Source organism: Lathyrus oleraceus, chromosome 6 (assembly GCF_024323335.1).
Source record: "Lathyrus oleraceus cultivar Zhongwan6 chromosome 6, CAAS_Psat_ZW6_1.0, whole genome shotgun sequence".
Lineage (NCBI taxonomy): Eukaryota > Viridiplantae > Streptophyta > Magnoliopsida > Fabales > Fabaceae > Lathyrus > Lathyrus oleraceus.
In genome coordinates, this window is record NC_066584.1 from 24,625,035 (window position 1) to 24,646,044 (window position 21,010).

A 21,010-nucleotide genomic window follows, 5' to 3' on the forward strand; every position below is an offset into this window, starting at 1 on the left:
TTTGTTAGAAGAAAAATTCTTAGAAAGATATTTCCCTCAATCCCGATTCATGGAAGCCAAAACGGCTATTGCGGTATTCACTCAAGGAAGCAACGAGTCTCTAAATGAGGCTTGGGAAAGATTCAAGTCAATGTTGAGAAAATGCAAGGGTCATGGTTTTGATGAGCTCACTCAAATCCATATTTTTCTAAATGGGCTCCAATCAACTCACAAGACACTTTTGGATGCTACCGCGGGTGGCTCTCTTATGTCAAAGAATGTTGAAGAAGCTAAAGTCATTATTGATCGGATGACACTCAATGATCGCCAAAGTCAACATGACCGTAGCCCTTCACAACATAAACCGGGAGTTCTTGAGTTGAATACCAATGACGCCATTCTTGCTCAAAACAAGCTACTCTCTCAACAAGTGGAGTTGTTCACTCAACAAATGGCCAAGCTTCCACAGCAAATGAAAGAAATTCAAGGGTCTCAAGTTCGACATCAAGTAGCATGTTGCAAATTATGTCAAGGGGATCACCCTACTGGTTTTTGTCCTCCACTAGAAGAAGTGAGTTATGTGAACAATCAAAATCAGGGCTATCAAAGGCAACCTCCTAACAATCAAGGTTATCAACCAAGAAACAGTCAAGGCTATCAACCATCAAGGTTCAACAATCAAAATTTTCAGCAACAAAGTCCCTATCAACACCCAAACTCTCAAGGCCAACAATCGCAAGGAGGGAATTCCAAGTTAGAGGACACTCTTCAACAATTCATGCAAGCCTCCATGGCAAATCAGAAAAGTAACGAAGCAGCAATTAAGAATCTGGAAAACCAAGTAGGCCAACTTGCGAAGCAACTGTCGGAACAAAACGCAGGAACTTCCTTTTCCGCTAACATTCAAACCAATCCAAAGGAGCATTGTAAAGCAATTGTCACGAGGAGCGGTAAAGAGTTGACAAGTGAAAAAGTGAGGAAATTACAGTAGAGAATGATGAGGATGGGGTGCTGGAAAAAGAGGACATGGTTGGTGGAAGGGAGAAAGTGGCTGGAACTCTTCAGTTCGCGCCGCGATCCCCCTTCGCGCCGCGAAAAGAGCAGGATTTGCCAAAGGAGCAACAGACTGAATTGGAGGTGAAAAAGGATGCCGAACCAAGGAAGAAGAAGAAAGGAGAGAAAGGTGTGAGCGTCATTCCAACCCAACATCTACCTTATCCACATGCTCCATCGAAAAAAGGACAATGTTAGGCATTATGCACGATTCATGGACATATTCAAACAACTTCAAATCAATATTCCATTTGCCGACGCATTAGAACAAATGCCACGGTATGCAAAGTTCATGAAGAACATTCTTACAAAGAAAAGGAGACACGTGGAAGATGAAACCATCTTGCTTGATGCACGTTGTAGTGCCATCATTCAAAAGACTCTCCCAGGGAAGGAATCCGACCCGGGCCGAGTCGTTTTACCGGTGACCATTGGAAGCACATACATTGGTAATGGTTTGATTGACTTGGGATCTAGCATCAATCTAATTCCCCTATCCATTGTCAAAAGATTGGGAAATATGGAGATCAAATCGACAAGGATGACTTTACAACTAGCCGATAAGTCTACCACTTCACCATATGGAATTGCTCAAGACATGTTAGTGAAAGTGGATAAATTCTTGTTTTCGGTAGATTTCGTGATAGTAAAGATGGATGAGGATCGTGATGTTCCTCTAATTCTTGTAACACCATTCATGAAAACAACTCGGATGATGATTGACATAGATGATGGACTAATGAAGGTGAGAGTGCAAGACGAAGAGGTGACCTTTAATCTTTTTGAAGCTATGAAGCATCCAAATGACAAGCATGATTCTTTCCGAATTGATGCAATCGAAGAGGAAGTAGTGGAGGTCCCAAACCAAGTTCATATTTCTAATCCTCTAGAAAGATCTCTTATCGGAGCCTACAATGTGTTGACCGAAAATGAGGAGAAAGAGATTGAAGCAGTGTTGTATGAGTTAGAATCTTGTGGTGAGCTTACTTATCAAGAAGAAACAAAGGAGGACTTGGATGCGACGAAGAAAACGGAAGAACCAAAATTAGAGTTGAAAATGCTTCCTTCACACTTGAAGTATGTGTTCCTTGGTGACGAATGTACTAAACCGGTGATTATAAGCAACACCTTGTCCATAAAAGAGGAATACAAATTGATTCAAGTGTTGAAAAAGAATGAAGGTGCAATATGGTGGGTGTTATCCGACTTGAAGGGTATTAGTCTGGCCTATTGTATGCATAAGATCATGATGGAGGAGAATTTCAAACTCGTTGCACAACATCAAAGGCGTCTAAATCCATCGATGAAAGAGGTAGTTCGGAAAGAAGTTGTCAAACTCTTGGAAGCCGGAATGATTTATCCTATATCCGATAGTGCATGGGTGAGTCCGGTACAAGTAGTTCCCAAGAAAGGTGGCATGACGGTTATCAAAAATGATAAAAATGAGTTGATTCCGACAAGAACGGTAATCGGGTGGAGGATGTGTATTGACTATCGAAGGTTGAACCAAGCTACAAAAATTTCTACTGTTTCTTGGACGGGTACTCGGGGTACAACCAAATTTCGGTCAATCCGGCGGATCATGAGAAGACAGCTTTTACATGTCCTTTAGGCATCTTTGCTTACCGAAGAATGCCTTTTGGGTTATGTAATGCACCGGCCACATTTCAACGGTGTATGCAAGCTATATTCTCGGACTTAATAGAAGAATGCATTGAGGTGTTCATGGATGATTTCTCCGTTTACGGATCATCTTTTGATTTGTGTTTAAAACACCTTGATGTGGTTTTGGGAAGATGCGTGGAGACCAACTTAGTGCTCAACTGGGAAAAATGCAACTTTATGGTCACCGAAGGTGTACTCGGTCACAAGATCTCCTCCGAAGGATTAGAAGTTGACAAAGCCAAGGTGGAAGTCATTGAGAAATTACCACCCCCAACAAATATAAAAGGAATAAGGAGCTTTCTCGGGCATGCCGGTTTCTACCGGAGATTCATCAAAGATTTTTCAAAGATAGCAAAGCCATTGAGCAACTTGCTCAACAAAGGTACGCATTTTCTTTTTGATGAGTCATGTCTCAAAGCTTTCCTTGATTTAAAAGAAAAGTTAGTCACCGCACCCATAATCGTGGCACCAAATTGGAAACTTGATTTTGAACTTATGTGTGACGCTAGCGATTATGCGGTTGGTGCGGTGTTGGGTCAAAGAAGAGATAAAGTTTTTCATGCTATCCACTATGCTAGTAAAGTGTTAAATGAAGCACAAGTCAATTACGCGACAACTGAAAAAGAGTTACTAGCTATAGTGTACGCATTGGAAAAGTTTAGAGCTTACTTGATTGGGTCAAAAGTTGTAGTCTACACTGACCACTCGGCGATCAAATATTTGCTAACCAAGCCGGATTCCAAACAAAGACTGATTCGTTGGATTCTCTTATTGCAAGAGTTTGATTTGGAAATCCGGGATAAAAAAGGTTCTGAAAACTTGGTGGCGGATCATTTGTCTCGGTTGGTCAATGTGGACATTACAAACAAAGAAGAGGAAGTGAGAGAAGAATTTCCGGATGAAAAACTGTATGCGATTCAAGTGAGGCCTTGGTTTGCTGATTTTGCTAATTACTAAGCAACCGGTTTAACACCGGAAGACCTCACTTGCAATCAAAGAAGGAAATTCTTGGCGGATGCAAAATATTATGTTTGGGATGATCCGTATCTGTTTAAAGTGGGTGTAGACAATATTTTGAGAAGGTGTGTAACAAGTGAGGAGTCAAGAGACATCCTTTGGCATTGTCACAACTCTCCGTATGGAGGTCACTATAGCGGTTTGAGAACAACCACTAAGGTGATCCAATCGGACTTTTATTGGCCATCTTTATTTAAAGATGCGCATGAACATGCGAAGAGTTGTGATACATGCCAACGGAGTGGAGGAATAGGAAAACGGGACGAAATGCCTCTAACCAACATGCTAGAAGTAGAAGTTTTTGATTGTTGGGGCATTGATTTTGTTGGCCCATTCCCTTCTTCTTTCTAAAATGAGTACATACTAGTGGTCGTTGACTATGTCTCGAAGTGGGTAGAAGCAATTGCTTCACCTAAGGCCGATGCCAAAACAGTGATTAATTTTTTAAAGAAAAACATATTTTCACGTTTTGGTGTGCCTAGGGTGTTGATAAGTGATGGAGGCTCACACTTTTGCAATACACCTCTAGAAAAAGTTTTGCAACATTACGGTGTAAAGCACAAGGTGACCACTCCCTATCATCCACAAGCGAATGGTCAAACGGAGGTTTCGAACCGGGAAGTCAAGCGGATTCTTGAGAAAACAGTCTCGAATTCAAGAAAAGATTGGTCCTTGAAACTGGATGAAGCTTTGTGGGCGTATTGTACTGCCTACAAAGCACCTATTGGGCTAACTCCGTTTCAAATGGTGTATGGGAAAACTTGTCATCTTCCAGTGGAAATGGAGCATAGGGCATTATGGGCTCTCAAATTCTTGAACTTCGACTCCACTTTAGCTGGAGAAAGAAGAAAAGGACAACTCCATGAATTGGAGGAATCAAGGAATAATGCTTACCATTCGAATAAACTGTATAAAGAAAAGGTAAAGGCATACCATGATGGAAAGGTCCGTCATAAGGAGTTTCATGTTGGACAAATGGTATTGCTTTTCAACTCAAGGTTGAAGTTATTCCCTGGTAAGTTAAAGTCGAAGTGGTCAGGACTTTCGTTGTCAAAGAGGTGCGCAACTATGGGGCCATTGTGATCGAGGATCCAAAGTCACAAGAGAGTTGGACTGTAAATGGCCAAAGACTCAAAGTCTACCATAGTGGCGACGTAAATCGGGATGTGTGTGTCATTTCTCTATCTGGATCGGGCTAATCATTGGACCGTCGAGCTCTAAACGATGTTAAACAAAACGCTTGTTGGGAGGCAACCCAACGTTGTAAGTCTGCATTTTACATTTTTTATTTCAATTCTGCTGTGTTGATTTTCTGCTGTGTTAAATGTTGTGAAATTGGGTTCTGTTTTTTGTCGTTCGGCCCGCGACCATCGTTCGCCCCGTGAACTGAATGCAAAGCTTCAGTTCGCGCCGCGAACAAGGTTCGCCCTGCGAATGGTGCGTGGCAGAGCCACTTAAGTTCTGTTTAGCTTATTTTTCCTGTTCATTCTATTTCATTTTCAAAACAGCAACTTTCCCTCTTTTTCACTCCCACTCCCAAAATTTCCCAAAACTAAAAATCTTCCTTTCCCAACTCCCAAATCTTCATTTGCTAACAAGAATCAAGTGCTTCAATAAGGTATGTTATGCTTTTCATATCCTCTTCTCCATTTCCTTTTAGGTTCACATTTAGGTATGGTTAGGGATTGAATTTTTTTTTTGAAAATTGACACTTGAAATCGCTTTGCATGTCTGATTTAGATTAGGAATAGGATAGAGTTGGAGACCATGACTGTTGGAAGTAGCAAACTTCACATCTTTGGAACCCTAGGAGGCTCTTGGAGATTTCCTGGTTCGCAGGGTTCGCGCCGCGAACGGGCCTTCGCGCCGCGAACTGGGAAATTCCAGGGTCATGTTTTTATGCTGATTGATTGCTAACTCTCTTCATGTTTTGTTGTATGGGTGTTTTGATGTTTATTGCAGATGTCTAAGAGAACCAAAACCACGGCTTTCGTTCAACCTCGTTCATTAAGAAGGTTCACAAGTGACGAACACGAGGAACGATTCGAAAACCTTATCAAGAGAACCATCCAGCCGGAAAGGTTCATCCGTTTATTACCGGGTGGGACTTATCGGAACGTGGTTTCAAATTTTGAGAGACGAAGGTGGACGAAACTTTGTGAACCAGAAGCGACAATCAACTATGATATTGTTCGGGAGTTCTATGCAAACGTCATGCATCGAGAAGATGGGGTAGCTTTCAACTACCAAACAAGGGTAAGAGGCAGGATCATTTCTTTTGGGAGAGATGCAATTAACTCATATCTTGGTAATCCTCTAACCCTTTCAGAGAACGAGAGGTGCGAGTATCGTACCCAGGAATTGGCTAATGTGTGGGATCTTCAAGCGGTGAATGCTACCCTATGCCTTAAAGGAAAATCATTTGACCTAAATGATCAAGGACTTCCAAAATCTTGGAAAAGAGAGAATTTAAATCTGGAAGCAAGGGCATTTCTGGTGCTGCTATTGAGCAATATTCGGCCAAGGAGCCATACAACCACAATCCCTCTGGATGTAGGATATTTGTTGTACTACATTATGATCGGAAAATCTGTGGATGTAGCATCAATCATAGCGGGAGAAATGAGGAAGATGGCTATAAGTGGAACCAAATTTGGTGGTAAAGCAGGTGTGCTTGCATACCCGGGGCTGATCATGGGACTTTGTCGTCGGGCGAATGTTGTCATTCCGAACGAAGTACACTTCTCTATCACCAGTGTGATTAACGATGCCTATCTGAATAGGTTCTGCCAAAGCCAAATGGATAGAACCGAAGGAGCTGGGACTTCGTCATCCAGACCCCGACCCCGACCCCGCACTACTCCAGTTTTTGACCAGATGGCGTTTGCCAGTTATTGTTGCGAGAGCTTTGAGGCCTCTAGGAGGTCTCAATCATTTATCTTCGATGCAATGCAGCAACAATTCTAGAACACGTTCCTTGCACCCAAAGCCCGCACATTTCCTTCTCAGGCGGAATATGTGGCTTATGCTAATTGGCTTGAGGGCAGGCCAGATTTTATGGGGGGTGCAGGAGGTGGTGCAAACCCTAATGATGAGATGGAGGATGTCCTTGGAGCTGTTGGTGGTGGCCAAGAGGAGGAGGATTGAGGAGTTGGTGAATTTGAGGAGTTTGTTGTCATTTTGAGTTTTCTTTGTATTATTTTTGTTTTGGAAAAATTTTGATGTACTTTTGGGTGGCTCTAGTTCACCAAAACTTTGTTTTTTTGTTAGTTGTTTTAATAATTGCATGAATACTATTTGAGATTTAAGTGTGTTACAATTAAATTGGTTTACCAATATTTTTTGTTAAATTGTTCTTACTCTCAAGTCAAGCTTAAAGCAACCAAGAAATGATCGCAAAGAAAGAAGCATAGGACACTTCGAGTGGTGATGATAAGAATTAGTGTCGGCATTTCAAGATGCACTTTATCGTTTTCTAGACTTAACATGAGTAGTTTGATGGTGTGTGCAAATTCCATATCATAAACTCATTGAAATGTATGTCATCTTTGAATCAAAATAGGACTTAGCCAATTGTGAGGAAGCTTTCCATTGTACACTAAAAAGCGGGAAACCAAGCATTATTTAAACTCATTCTTATCATGCTAAATCATGCATCAATCTATTTTTGTGTGAAAATTTTGAAAATGATAGAGGTATTGTTTGTGAGAAAAAAACCACTTGACCAAAAAGTTTGAATCAACTAACCTTGTGAGGAGTAATCCCTAGTTAAACCCCTTTGAGCTTATTTTAGGATTCATTTGATTGATCATTATAAAATCAATTGAAAATTTTGGAATAAATGAATCCTAATTTCTTTCGTATCAATTGAAACCTCAAACCGAGTTGTTTGCAAATTTTGTCTTTTGCTTATGCCTAAGTAGGGAGCATTATTGAATAAATTTGGTTTTTGAATCTAAAGTTTGGGAGAGTAAAGTGAAAAGTTGATTAGAAACTTGGAAAAGTGAGTTTTTATGAAAGGGTAAAAATATGAAAAGAAACAAGAAAAAGAAATCACCCTTGAAACCATAGAGCAAAGAAAAAAGCAAAGAAAATGCTCATGATTGTGTGGATGTAAAAAGAAAAAACAAATAGGGATCAAAGAAAGGGAAATTATGTAGAGTTGAATGTTTGGGAATGCTCCCTTAGGATAGACAACTTTTTTGAATTCTCTTAATCATATCCTTTCTTGTAACCTAAGCCACATTACAACCTTTGAAAGGCCTCTTGATTCTTATTTTTCACATGATTTGGTATTTGTTGTGATAACCGCATGATTTGAGTTGTTGTTGATCTAATTGCTTGGATGAGTGAAAGTAACCCTTCATGTTATTCATCATTATTATGATGTGTGTGTAAGTTTGATTCAATTTTGACATATATGGCTTTGAATTCCTTGGAATGATTTTTGCACTCAACCATTTCTCTTATTCATGTTTTGTCTAGAATTGAGATAGGTGGATTGAGAAATTGCCAAACACTTTTGAACCATTTGAATGTCCTTGGTAAATCCTTGTTTCAATCTTTTGTGTCATTGCTTTGGTTGTGAGGGTGGAAACTTTTGATTAAGGACAAACAAAATGCTAAGTTAGGGAGAGTTGTTAGGGACCAATTAGTACTACTTTTTATATCATTTTATTGGTCCCTTTTACCAAGTTTTGATGTAATTACACACTTTTATTCTCATTATTGTGTATAAATGCAATTAGGTTTAATTTATTTTGTTTTGAATAGTTATTTCACATATTTGTTAGTTTTGTAGAATTTTTGGATGAGAGAGTTTTTGGAATGCAACATCATAATTTGGAAGAGGGGTTGAATGCAATGTGGAGGCCCAATTTTAGAAGACTACCACTTGGAAGATTTTGGTTGAAGCTTGCAAAGCAAGGAAGCTGAGATAGCTTCAGTTCGCGTCGCGATCCACCTTCGCGCCGCGAAGGCTGCGAATCCAGCAAGCTAATTTTGGTCAAGAGTGTTGTTTTCAAGACCAGCTGTTTTTGCCATTTTGGTGTCTGCCTTGGGATAGCTTTTCTGCTTTGGATGAAAATGATCAATTAAGGAACTGTCAACCCTTTTAGGATAGGAGAACACATTATTCTAATATCATTATTATTCACACATTGATACTTGGATATTTTTTGGAGGAGAGAAAACAGAATTTTTTCCTCCATTGCATTTTACTTTCAAAATGATGATGAGGAGCTAAACCCCATTTTGTCAAGATTGGAGATAGTAGTTATTCTCATTTGTTTATGTATTCCATTTGATATATATATATATGATAAAAGATTGTTGATGTATTGAATGCTATTTTTACCCTAAGTTGAAAATCAAATTTGAGTAGTTGTTGAAAGAGATTATTTGAGTCTTGACATAAAATAGATTTTCAAGTAGTGAATAAGTTGTAGAGATAGATTTATTCATTACTCTTCTTTGGTATTAAACATTAAAGATTGCTATATTGATAGTTAGGTGGAGAGATCGTCTAAGGATCAATATAGTGATTATCACAATATCATTTAGACATAAATGACTTTGAGAGGATACTTGAACATCATCAATAATCTTAAATCTGTATAGTTATCATAAGGAATCATAAACATTTGGAATAGTGAACTCCAATCTTGCCAAGCTTTTACATTTGATTAAAACCATTCTACTATTTTTAGTGAAATTTACTCACACGATAACTTTCCAAACAAAACAACTTTGTTACTTTCTAAACTTATAACAATTTGGATTATAGAACGGCGGTAATAACAACCAATCTCTGTGGATACGATATAAAAATATTTGCCGAAAATATACTTTTCAACAAGTTGCATGTGCTTGCATGCATCTCCCTTTTCTGTTGATTCTTTCACAACTAATTTTCTGCCTGATCTGGGGGAGAGCGTGGCTACCTTGATCTCCCTCAGAACTTTGGGGAGGACTCTGGCGCTTTTCGCTCCTCTAATGATTCTTCAACTTTGGAGCTTCATCTTTCTTTGTGGCAGTCAGCTCATAAATGGCAGCAGGATTTCTTTGAGACGAAGTAACATTTCCTTTATTGCTTGCAAATTTTGTTGTCGAACGATGTTGTAGATTCTTTTCAATAATTCATTGGCACCTTGAAGCCAAAGGTTAACTCACAATAGTTAGAAGTAGTTTAAGGATTCATGTTGTGAAACTGGTGGTGGAACCGAAGGTCCAATCAAAGGTGCTTAGACATATTCAACTATATGATAAGCTTGGAACAAATCTGGATGCAACGGAACCTCTTCTCCTAGATTCACAATGCCTTACAAAGGAGATGGAGGTGGTTAATTTGTTTATGCTTGAGCTACTTTAATGACAACGACTTCTCACACTATGTCGGAGCGAGTAGTTTTAGTTCTAGCCATTACCGAAAAGCGTAGGAATAAGAGATCTGGAAATTCAGGAAATCAAAATTGGTATGTTACTTGATTGGATCAAACATGACAAATCTTCGTATTCGTTTTTTAGAGCTCTTGATTCGATAACCTAAAAAATATTTTGAACTGATGAATCGAATAATGAATGTGAGATCGTGGAAAACGCAGGAATTAGAAGTCGACTCCCACAGACAGCGTCACTGTTTCATTCTGGAATCAAAAATATATTAAGGATCGGAGATAACAGTTGATCTGAGCTTCCGGTAAGATGAAGAAGGGGCTAACCTGCAAGGTTAGCATTCAAACACTCAAGTTAGTATGTGACGGGAAAAAGTGAATGCAAACTGAATTTGAAATTGAGTACCTGAAATGGCGTGTTCTCTATATACATGGGAAATGAGATAACAACCTACTATTTATTAGCCGTGAATTGTGGAGAGTCGTCGGATGCATTTGGAGTTTGGATCCTCAACACTTATTTGTAGGGTAGTTCTCGTATTTTGAGAAGTTTTTTGAAGGATTGCAGTTGGTCAGTCGGGGATCCATATGGTCGGCCCAAAATAGGTATCTTGACTATTATCATCAAACTCTATCCCGAATGAAACACATTCATCATTAACCAAAGATGGATTAGTTGTAGTTCTATTTCCACCTAATTCAAGATTGTCACCACCACCACCACCACTTTGCACAACATCAGTTACAACAACATCAGTTACCCCAACATTGTTAACTGTAACATCATCTTGCTCAACATTAACTTCAATTTTGCACATTTTCTTCATTAGGATATTCAATTACCCATTCATCATTTGAATGAATATCTTCAAATGAAAGAACAAGACTTTTTTATTTTCCTTTTCTACCTTTCAACTTCAAATTGTACATGACATAAACTAAGTTATTCATCTCTGTTTTAAATATATTTCTTCTCTTTTTATGAACCTACAAAGTGAATCAAATTACACACATGCAAATTAAAAATTGCAACTCAAAATCAATGATTAATCACAAATTAAAAATGCATAATTCAAACAATCGCAATTTAATCACACACAAAATTAATGAATAAATAGGTACATACAATGATAGATATGATATGAAATAAGGGAAACATGTAACACCCAAAAAAAATGTATTTTTAATTTCATTTCTTAAATTTTATTTTTGGTGTGTTTCTTGAGTATTATGTGTTATTATTTAGAGAAATAATAATATAAATTATGAATTTTCTAGTGAGAAAATATTGAAAATAATCAAATTTGGAAGGATTATAATTTAATAAGAAATTAAGAGGCTATTAGAGAATTAATAAAATAGAGGGGAGTAAAAAGAGATAATTGAAAATAAGGGGGGTTAGTTAGGGAAAAAATAATTAAATTAGGGTTAGTTTATAAAGGGGAGAAAATGAGAAACATGTATTATTATTAAGAAAGAGGAGAAAAGGAGGCAAGCCCTAGCAGCAAGAAGTGTCAAGAGGAGACTCTCCCATCACCAAAATTCAAGAAAATTCTGCATAATCGAGGTAAGGGGAAAATTATTCTATATTTGGTGTTTTAGAAATGGGATAGTGGGCTTTCCCTTAACCCCTTATTAGGATTTATTGATCTTTGATGCTAAGATTTTGTACAAAACTTTCATGATTGTAAACCATGTATATTGTTATGTGATGCCATGATTATGATGTGAAATTTGTGGGCAACTATTATGCTAGTGTTGTGTTAAAATGCATGTGACTGATGCTAAATATTGAATGTCATGGTTGATTTAGTAATGTTGTCAAATTGGTGTGAATTGTTTTTGATGATTGATGATAATGATAGTTACAACCTTATATGTTGAATAATATATATAGATGATTAGGTATGATCATTCATGTTCAAAATTGGATTGATATATGTCCAGGTTAAAGAAATTGAGTTTAGGAGTGAAATTTCTGCGAAATTTTTAGCAGAAAATGCTTCAGTCTAGTTTGATTCGAATCATAGTTTCAACATGATTCAAATCAAAGGTCAAAATTTAGCATAAAACATTTTTGCTTGGTTTGATTTCAATCAAGGTTTCAACATGATTCAAATCAGAGGTTAAATTTTAGCAGAAAACGCTTCTGACAGATATGATTCGAGTCAGGAAAACAACATGATTTGAATCAGAAGAAGAGGATTTTGTTCATATCATGTTTTCATTATAAATTGAGTTTTGTGACTCCGATTGAGACACAGTTTAAAAGGTTGGAAAGCTAATGCATATGAATACCTTATAGTAATGTCCCAAGATATTTAAATGTGTAAATGAGGTCATGAATATAATTCTTTACTTATGATATTTATAGGGTGAATGATGTAGGAAAAGATTAGCTGAGCAAGTGACGTAATGTTGGGAACGTAAGTCTAGTGTTTTGATGAATACATGTGTAACATAAGTTGTGGATGATGTAAGATGAGTTTTGTCTTGATAAAGGGTTATGTGATTTAAGTTGTTAAAGTTATGACACAAGTCTGGTGTTGATATGATATAATGATGTATGTCTTGATAATGTGTATATGAGTTAATTGGGCAAAGTTAGGGCAAGTTCGGTGTTGATATGATATCATGGTGTGTTGTGAGTTGTGGATGTTGTGAGATATGAGTTGTCTTGATAAAGGGTTATGTGATTTAAGTTGTTAAATTTAGGACGCAAGTCCGGTGTTTATATGATATAATGGTGTACATCTTGATAATGTTTATATGAGTTAATTGGTTAAAGTTAGGACGCAAGTTCAGTGTTGATATGATATCATGGTGTGCTGTGAGTTTTGAATGTTGTGAGATATGAGTTTTTCTTGATAAAGAGTTATGTGATTTAAGTTGTCAAAGTTAGGACGCAAGTCCGATGTTGATATGATATAATGATGCACGTCTTGATAATGTGTATATGAGTTAATTGGTTAAAGTTAAGACGCAAGTTCGGTGTTGATATGATATCATGGTGTGTTGTGAATGGTTATGTTAATACCCTGAGGTTCGATAAGAACTGGTATTGCTCGTGTTTAAATTCGAGATAATCAGTGTTTAACCTAATTGGTAGTGTTATAAGGTTTGTAAGGATAAGTGTTTTAACCTAATTGGTGGTATTATTAGGTTTGCAAGAATCCGTGTTAGCCTTAATCGACGATGTTAAAACTTGGTGTTGGAGGTTCTAATAGAAGACCTACATTTGTGTGAAAGCATCCATGCATCATATATACCGGATTTAGGTTAGGATTTCAGTTTGATGTTTAGAACTTTGGTCTGGTGTTTAGGACTTTCATCTGATGTTTTAGGATTTTCAGTAAATAACTCTAAAATCTGATGATGGTACCACATGCATGAGAGTATAGGAGATGAGCATTACATAACTATTTTGTACATGTTTCATGGTATTGTATGATCTTGTTGCTTGTGTATAACTTGTAAATGTGTGTTGTATGTTATAGTTGTTGTTATTACTCCATTTAATTTATAGAATTTATTCTCACCCCTTCCTTGTTTCTATGTTGCTATATATGTGAACCTATGCAGACGATTCTCATGTTGAGTTTGATGAATGATAACGGCTGATTATTTATGAAAGATGGCGTATATGGCCTCTTCAATTGTTTTGCTTTCTAATTTATGTTTCGACAGGCCTTAAGGCAGCCAGTGGTTTCATTATGAATAGTAGCTTTGATATTGTAACATCGGTCTGGGATATTTTTCCATTTTCTCTACTTTGCCTTAAATTAAATTATTATGTCTTATTGTTACGTTTTGGATTTGACTCACTATTTTAAATTTTCATTTTTGAAAAAATTTGTGTACTTTGTTGTGTGGCACCCTTATTGCATTCTATTCTATTCTACAATATTTTTTAAATAAAAATATTTTTTTATCGTGGATATAGGGTGTTACAAAACACACATCAAGAAAAAACAACTAAAAGATTCAATTTCATGTTAGAATATGGATTTCATTACTCAAACTTTATATGTAGGGATATGACTCTATGAAAGTAGTAAACCAAAATAATCTCATATATGCTTGGAGAAAAAACATCCAAGAGAAACATATAAGATAACACTTACACAACGAACGCAGTGAATAAAGCAACAATACAAATAACCGCAAATGAACAAAACAGAGCAACAACGAACAACTTTATAAAAAGAATAGGAAAGAACAAATAGAATAAAACAACAATTGGCACCTTTAGGAAAGACATCGAAAGAACGCAAGAGAAAGAGACAACATAATGCAAACATGAAGGATGAAAGGCAATCTTAAACACATAAAGAGACAAGCGTGGCCACATCGTCAATGAAGGGAGGAAGAAACATCAATGAAGGAAGAAAATCTTCCAAGATGTCGTCGACTCGTCATTGCAAAAGGAAGAGACTAAGAGAGGTACATTTCTAATTCTAAACGTATTATCGTACAAGTAATATAATCAGGGTTTTTTAAAATAAAAAATTGGAAATATAGGCCTTTTGGGTTTTATTAAAAAAATCATAAAAACATATAGACTCGTAAAGTCACCATAGACTCACAAGTTTATACGAGTTTGTACGAGTCTATACGAGTCTACTTGAGTATATCAAAAAAAAGATTTTATGTATGATTCTACTTATTTTTCTTCCTACACTCGTTAACTCGTTACTTGCGAGTTTGACAACCATGATAGTGACTATTTTATAGCATTAGAAAACTTATAGTACAAAGAGATAAATATATGATTTATAATATTTCCAGGTAAGCATGTACTCAGAGTGTACTCGCAACTTTAAAATTGGCATTAAAACTTGATGGAGCGTCTTTCCGTTGTGTCGAAGAATTTGTCTAATAACTGATGTATTAGTTATTCTGATGCTCGTTGTAAAAATTTTAATCTGGTCCATTTTTAGATATGTACATTGATGTATCAAGTACCAATCATTAGTATCTTTCCATTGGGTATTATAATTGGTATCAAAGGAGGTGGGTTCACGACCTAGCCATGGATCATTAGTGTCAAGTTGCAAGTAAGATTTTGGGAATTGATTATGAAATTTCTACTACCAAATTTTGGGAATTGATTATGAAATTTCTACTACCAGATCATAAGTCTAATCAGCTTAAGATTTATGTGTGGTAAGAGGGATCACATAGTCCATACTCCGAAGGGAGTAGTGGGATTGAGTAGATTTACTTAAGTTCAATAACTTTGGAGAAGGAAACCTCGGGACTAAGTGAGAGCGACAACCACCAAATAACTTAAGAAGCGTTAATGTTCGGAGGAGTAAAGTGACAAGAATTTGCAATTGAATAGGAATAATGGAACACTTATGAACACCAAATCCTAGACAGCCAGATAATCAAATGGAAGAAGTTTCCTACCATAATAACCAAGGTCCCATGAGTCGAATAAGATAGGCTGGTGGCTTGGCACGAAAATAAGATGGTGTTAAATAGAATTCTAAAAATCTGATATTTTTCTAATAAAGGTTGAACACCACAATCGGATGTCATACAATGATCACGAGAAGTATTAAGTGAATGCAGAAAAAGAATTTCAAGATTTTATAGTTGGATTACCTAATGTGTAAGGGAAGAAAGGATTTCAATTAAGTAGTGATGGACTAAGTGACGAAGTCAACTCATCTATAACCGTTTAAATTATCGATTGCATATTAAGATCGAACGATTTTGATTTAAAATAGGTGATTTTGAAAACATTAAAGTTATTTTGTGTGAGATGTACTATCAATATTAAACCCTAAGTGCAATTTGTGAAAACCCCAATTATAGATAATTCAAATTCGTCTTTCTATTCTCCTTGTCTTCTCTCTAGTCTCTCGTACCTTTCTCCCTCTCTTGCTCATACTGATGCTTATTTATTTTGAGCTCCATTTGGTGCAACTTTTGTTAGTAAATTAGTAGCATATTCCTAGAACATAAGAATAAAAGACAAATAATTGAAGAAATAAAGTTGATAAAAGAAAAGATAGATATGAAAAGAAGAAATAATTTGCTTGTACTGTAATTATCAATCACTGTGCTACGCTGTGCTGTATTGTGTAATACTCTATGTCTGTCCTTTCATCCCTATCCCCTCATTTCACACAGTGAAATGTCTTTGGCTAAGGCTCACCCACGCGTCATCCCTCAATTAGCCACTCTGTAGATCACCCCTACCCCACCAGATAGTGATACCTTACCTCTATTACCACAACCACACATACCTCCCATTCTTACCCACACTACCAATCCAACCAAAACACTTCGCCAATACACTCACAACTTCTCAAACTTCTAACTAACTCAATAAACAACAAATGGCCACTAAGCTCTGTGATTCCTGCAAGTCAACAAAAGCAACACTATTCTGCCGTTCTGACTCAGCTTTCCTCTGTATCACCTGTGACTCCAACATCCACGCCGCCAACAAACTCGCCTCCCGCCATCACCGCGTCACACTCTGCGAAGTCTGTGAACAAGCTCCTGCTCACGTCACATGCAAAGCAGACGCCGCTGCTCTCTGCGTCTCCTGCGACCACGACATCCACTCCGCCAATCCCCTCGCTAGCCGCCACGAACGCATCCCGCTCAACACTTTCCACCACAACAGCAAGCAACAATTCTTCTCCGAATCCGATCCAGATGCTGACGTCAGCACCGAAGAAGCCGAAGCTGCTTCCTGGCTCCTCCAAACTCCCGCCAACCCTAAAGGCCCCGATCTCAACTCATCTCACTACTCATTCACCGAAATCGACGCTACCGACCTCAATTTCGTCTGTGTTGACGCCAAAACTGACTCGCCGGAGCAACATAGTCCCGGCACCCCAGACGGAGTTGTGCCGGTGCAATCTCATAGCAAAACCGTCACCGAACACTACTCCGATATCAACAACGATTTCTCTACTTCTAAACCTTTTACTTACAACTACAATCACAGCGTAAGAACGAAAACGAAAACTAAATGTTGAATTTACCTCTTCGATTTGAAATCTGATTCGTTTTTTCTTTCATGTTGTTTAGGTATCGTCGCCTTCGCTGGAGGTTGGAGTTGTACCAGACGGAAACGTGATGTCGGAGATGTCATACTGCGGTTACGGAAGGACGGAGGCGGTGCAAATCACGGCGGCGGATAGAGAAGCTAGGGTTATGAGGTACAGAGAGAAGAGAAAGAATAGAAGGTTCGAGAAGACAATTCGTTACGCATCGAGAAAAGCGTATGCAGAAACTAGACCTAGAATTAAAGGAAGGTTCGCAAAACGCACTGATTTGAATATGAATGTGAATCTAATCGCTGAGGATGAGTCTTATGATGGATACGGCGTCGTTCCTTCCTGTTGAATGATTTGATTTCAAGTGTTTTAATTAATAATAATAATCTTGAGTATAGTATAGGGCTCTTGAATTTCATTAACCTATGAATTAATGATAAATATAGTATAGTATGTAATATGGTTTTGTATTTTTTTTAGGCTTCTGTATATATTTTTTTTGTTCTTATGGATGAGAAGGATATGCAGGATAGTATGTTAATTTCTTGATGTTTGTTGTAGTCTTGTAGATGTAGTGGATGTTAATAATCAATGAATTTTGTTGCCTAAGTTTTGATTATGCGACTATATTGGTTATGTGATTATTAGATATGAAACGCCATTGATGCATGGTTACGTGATAAAAAACCATATGGAAATTTATATTATAATATCAGATCTTGTTGAAATACAGAAACAGTTTTTTGTGTGATTAGAAAATAGTTTTTTAATAGCTATGGTTCATTGGTTCTGTTTCCTCAGATTTCCGGTTGGAAGGGAATGTATCCCTTTAATAATTTGTATGGGTCCCATGGTTTATACTTTATACAACTGTTTGTGCCTTACGAAATAAAAATGTCACTCAAATTTGAATAAGGTGTAAATGCATAATTATTTTTACACTAACAATATATATAATGAAAAAATATAGGAAAAATTATACTCATCTCGTTGATGTTAGTTAAAATGACACATTTTAAAAAATTTAAATGTCATTAATACAGGTGGTTTTTCCTAAAATTAATAATTAAAAAAATATGTTGGTGTGGACTTCAGAAGATCGGAAGAGGTTAGTGTAGGATATTAGACTTCAAACACAAGAAGATGATAAATTGTATGAGATTGAAAATTTATTTTTTAAAATAAACTCTTTTGTAAAACAAATAGAGTATTGCGGAAATAAGAAAATGGAATTGTAGCATAAATAAATGGCCGAAATGGAAATAGTTAATGGATGAGAGAAAAGCACCGTAATCATAGAGGTTCAATTTAATAAAGTGCATATTCGTTTACCTGAAGTTTTCTTTTTAGAGTTTTCACTATGATGAGAGTTTTTGACAAGATATCCAAAGAAATTTCTTATATAAGGATTGAAGTTTTTCAATGGCTAACTTCCTAACCAATATGGAGTTTTAACTAACCAACTAAAAGCTTTAACACCAGACTTGGCTCATGAACCGATTGAGAGCATTTAACAGTTGGCTAAGCTCACAAACCGACTGAGAATTTTAAATATGGAGACCTCTCCAACAAAATAATTGTTTTACTTAGTTTACATCTACGACCAAACAATAACTTTTTAATTAGTTAACCTCATAACCAAGCCAAAAAAAAATCAGTAAAAAATTATAATTATGCCCTTACACCATACAAAAACACCTCACATATATAAAGATTTCACTCTAAAAAACAGTAAGACAAATGTGATAAATAAGGAGAGAAAGAGGAGATGAGAGAAAAGTATTTAAGTATGTTTTCTAGTGTTTCAGAGATGAGAAGGGCTCACTCTATTTATAGGACAAGAGGTGGCTCAACAATGGAAACAATCCATGAACTTTTAAAGTCTCTTATCGATTATGCACATTCAAAATTGATTATGAGATACAAAATTAGAAGTTTTTCAAAAGAGTTGTTACATAATCGATTGATAACCCTAATAGTTGATTATTGAGGCATTACAAAAAGAATAATCAATTATGCTTGAGAGATAATCGATTATCCAATGCAAAACCCGTCATAAAACAACTTTTCAAGTTCTTAGCCAATTAGCAACTGATTATTTATGAAAGATGGCGTATATGACATCTTCAATTGCTTTGCTTTCTAATTTATGTTTTGATGGACCTTAAGTCGGCTAGTGGTTTCATTATGAATAGTAACTCTGATATTGTAATATCAGGCTATGATATTTTTTCATTTTCTCTACTTTGGCTTAAACTGAATTATTATCTCTTATTGTTACGTTTTGGATTTGACTCACTATTTTAAATTTCCATTTTTAAATAAAAGTCGAGTACTTTGTTATGTGGCGCCCTTATCACATTCTATTATATTCTCGATATTTTTTAAATAAAAAGAATTTTTTTTACTGTGAGTTTAGGGTGTTACAAAACACACAACAAAAGAAACAACTAAAAGATTCAATTTCATGTTATAATGTGGATTTCATTATTCATACTTTATATGCAGGGTTATGACTTTATGAAAGTAGTAAACCAAAATAATCTCATATATGCTTAGAGAAAAAACATCCAACTGAAACATACAAGAGAACACTTACACAACGAATGATTGATTTAAGATAACAAACACAACGAACGGAGCGATAACATAAATAATCGCAAATGAACAAAATAGATCAACAACGAACAACTTTATGAAAAGAATAGTAAAGAAACAAATAGAATAGAGCAACAACAAAAAACTTTAGGAAAGACAACGAGAGAACACAAGAGAAAGAGAGAACATAATGCAAATATGAAGGATGAGAGGCGATTGCGAACACAACAAGATACAAGTGTGACGACACCGTCAACGAAGGGAGGAAGAAACATCTATGAAGGGGGAGAATCTTCTGAGACGTTGTTGACTCGTCGTTGCTAAAGGAAGAGACTAAAAGAGGTGCATTTCTAATTCTAAACAGATTATTGTACAAGTACTAAATTAAGGGTTTTTTTAAAATAAAAATTGGAAATTTGGGCCATTTTTTGGGTTTTATTAAAAAATTAATAAAAATATATAAACTCGTAAAGTCTCCATAGAGTCGTGAGTCTATAAGAGTTTGTGTGAGTCTATCCGAGTCTACTTTAGTATATCAAAAATCAGTTATACTCATCTTCTTAAAATGACACATTTAGAAAATGCATTAAAATGACACACTTAGAAAATGCACTAATCTCCCTTAAACTTATATATATCAACGAAAAAATTTAGCGTCAAACAAATAATGGTAGATAAATGTCATTTATACTTGCGGTTTTCCCCTGTAACTAGTAATTAGAAAAGGAGTCATTGTAATTTTAATAGACATCGGAGGAGGTTAGTGTATGATACGAGACTTCAAACACAAGAAAATGGTGAATTATATGGGACTGAAAATCTATTTTCAAAATAAAATATTTTACAAAAACAAAGTTTAAGAGGTTTTTGTAAAACAAACAGAGTAAAAGAAGCGAAAATAAGAAAATGAAATTGTAGAGGATATAAACTAGCCAAATGTCAAGAATTAAGGGGTGAGAGAAAAGCATCAGAATTATAGAGGTTCAGTCTAATGAAGTGACATACTCCTCTCCCCAAGAAACGTTTTTTAGAGTTTCCATTATGATGAGAGTTTTTGACGGGTTATGCCAATGAAACTCCTTATATAAGGATTGAAGCTTTTCAATGGATGACTTCCCAACCAATACGGAGTTATAACTATGCTGCAATCCATAACCAACTGAGATCTTTTTAACAGGTTGTTAAGCTCACGAACCGACTAAGAGCGTTTAACAATTGGCTAAGCTCACAAACTGACTGAGAGTTTTAAATATGAAGACCTCTCTAACAAAACAAATGTTTTGC

General features: G+C 36.3%; 1 protein-coding gene across 1 annotated transcript; it reads left to right on the forward strand.

Annotated features, from left to right (window-relative positions):
* Nucleotides 1-16,184: 16,184 nt before the first annotated feature.
* On the forward strand, nucleotides 16,185-17,737 carry LOC127091607 (zinc finger protein CONSTANS-LIKE 4). Its single transcript, XM_051030293.1, has 2 exons — nucleotides 16,185-17,077; nucleotides 17,160-17,737. Exons 1-2 carry the CDS (start codon nucleotides 16,457-16,459, stop codon nucleotides 17,475-17,477), a joined length of 939 nt encoding a protein of 312 aa, XP_050886250.1. The 5' UTR covers nucleotides 16,185-16,456; the 3' UTR covers nucleotides 17,478-17,737.
* Nucleotides 17,738-21,010: the final 3,273 nt, after the last annotated feature.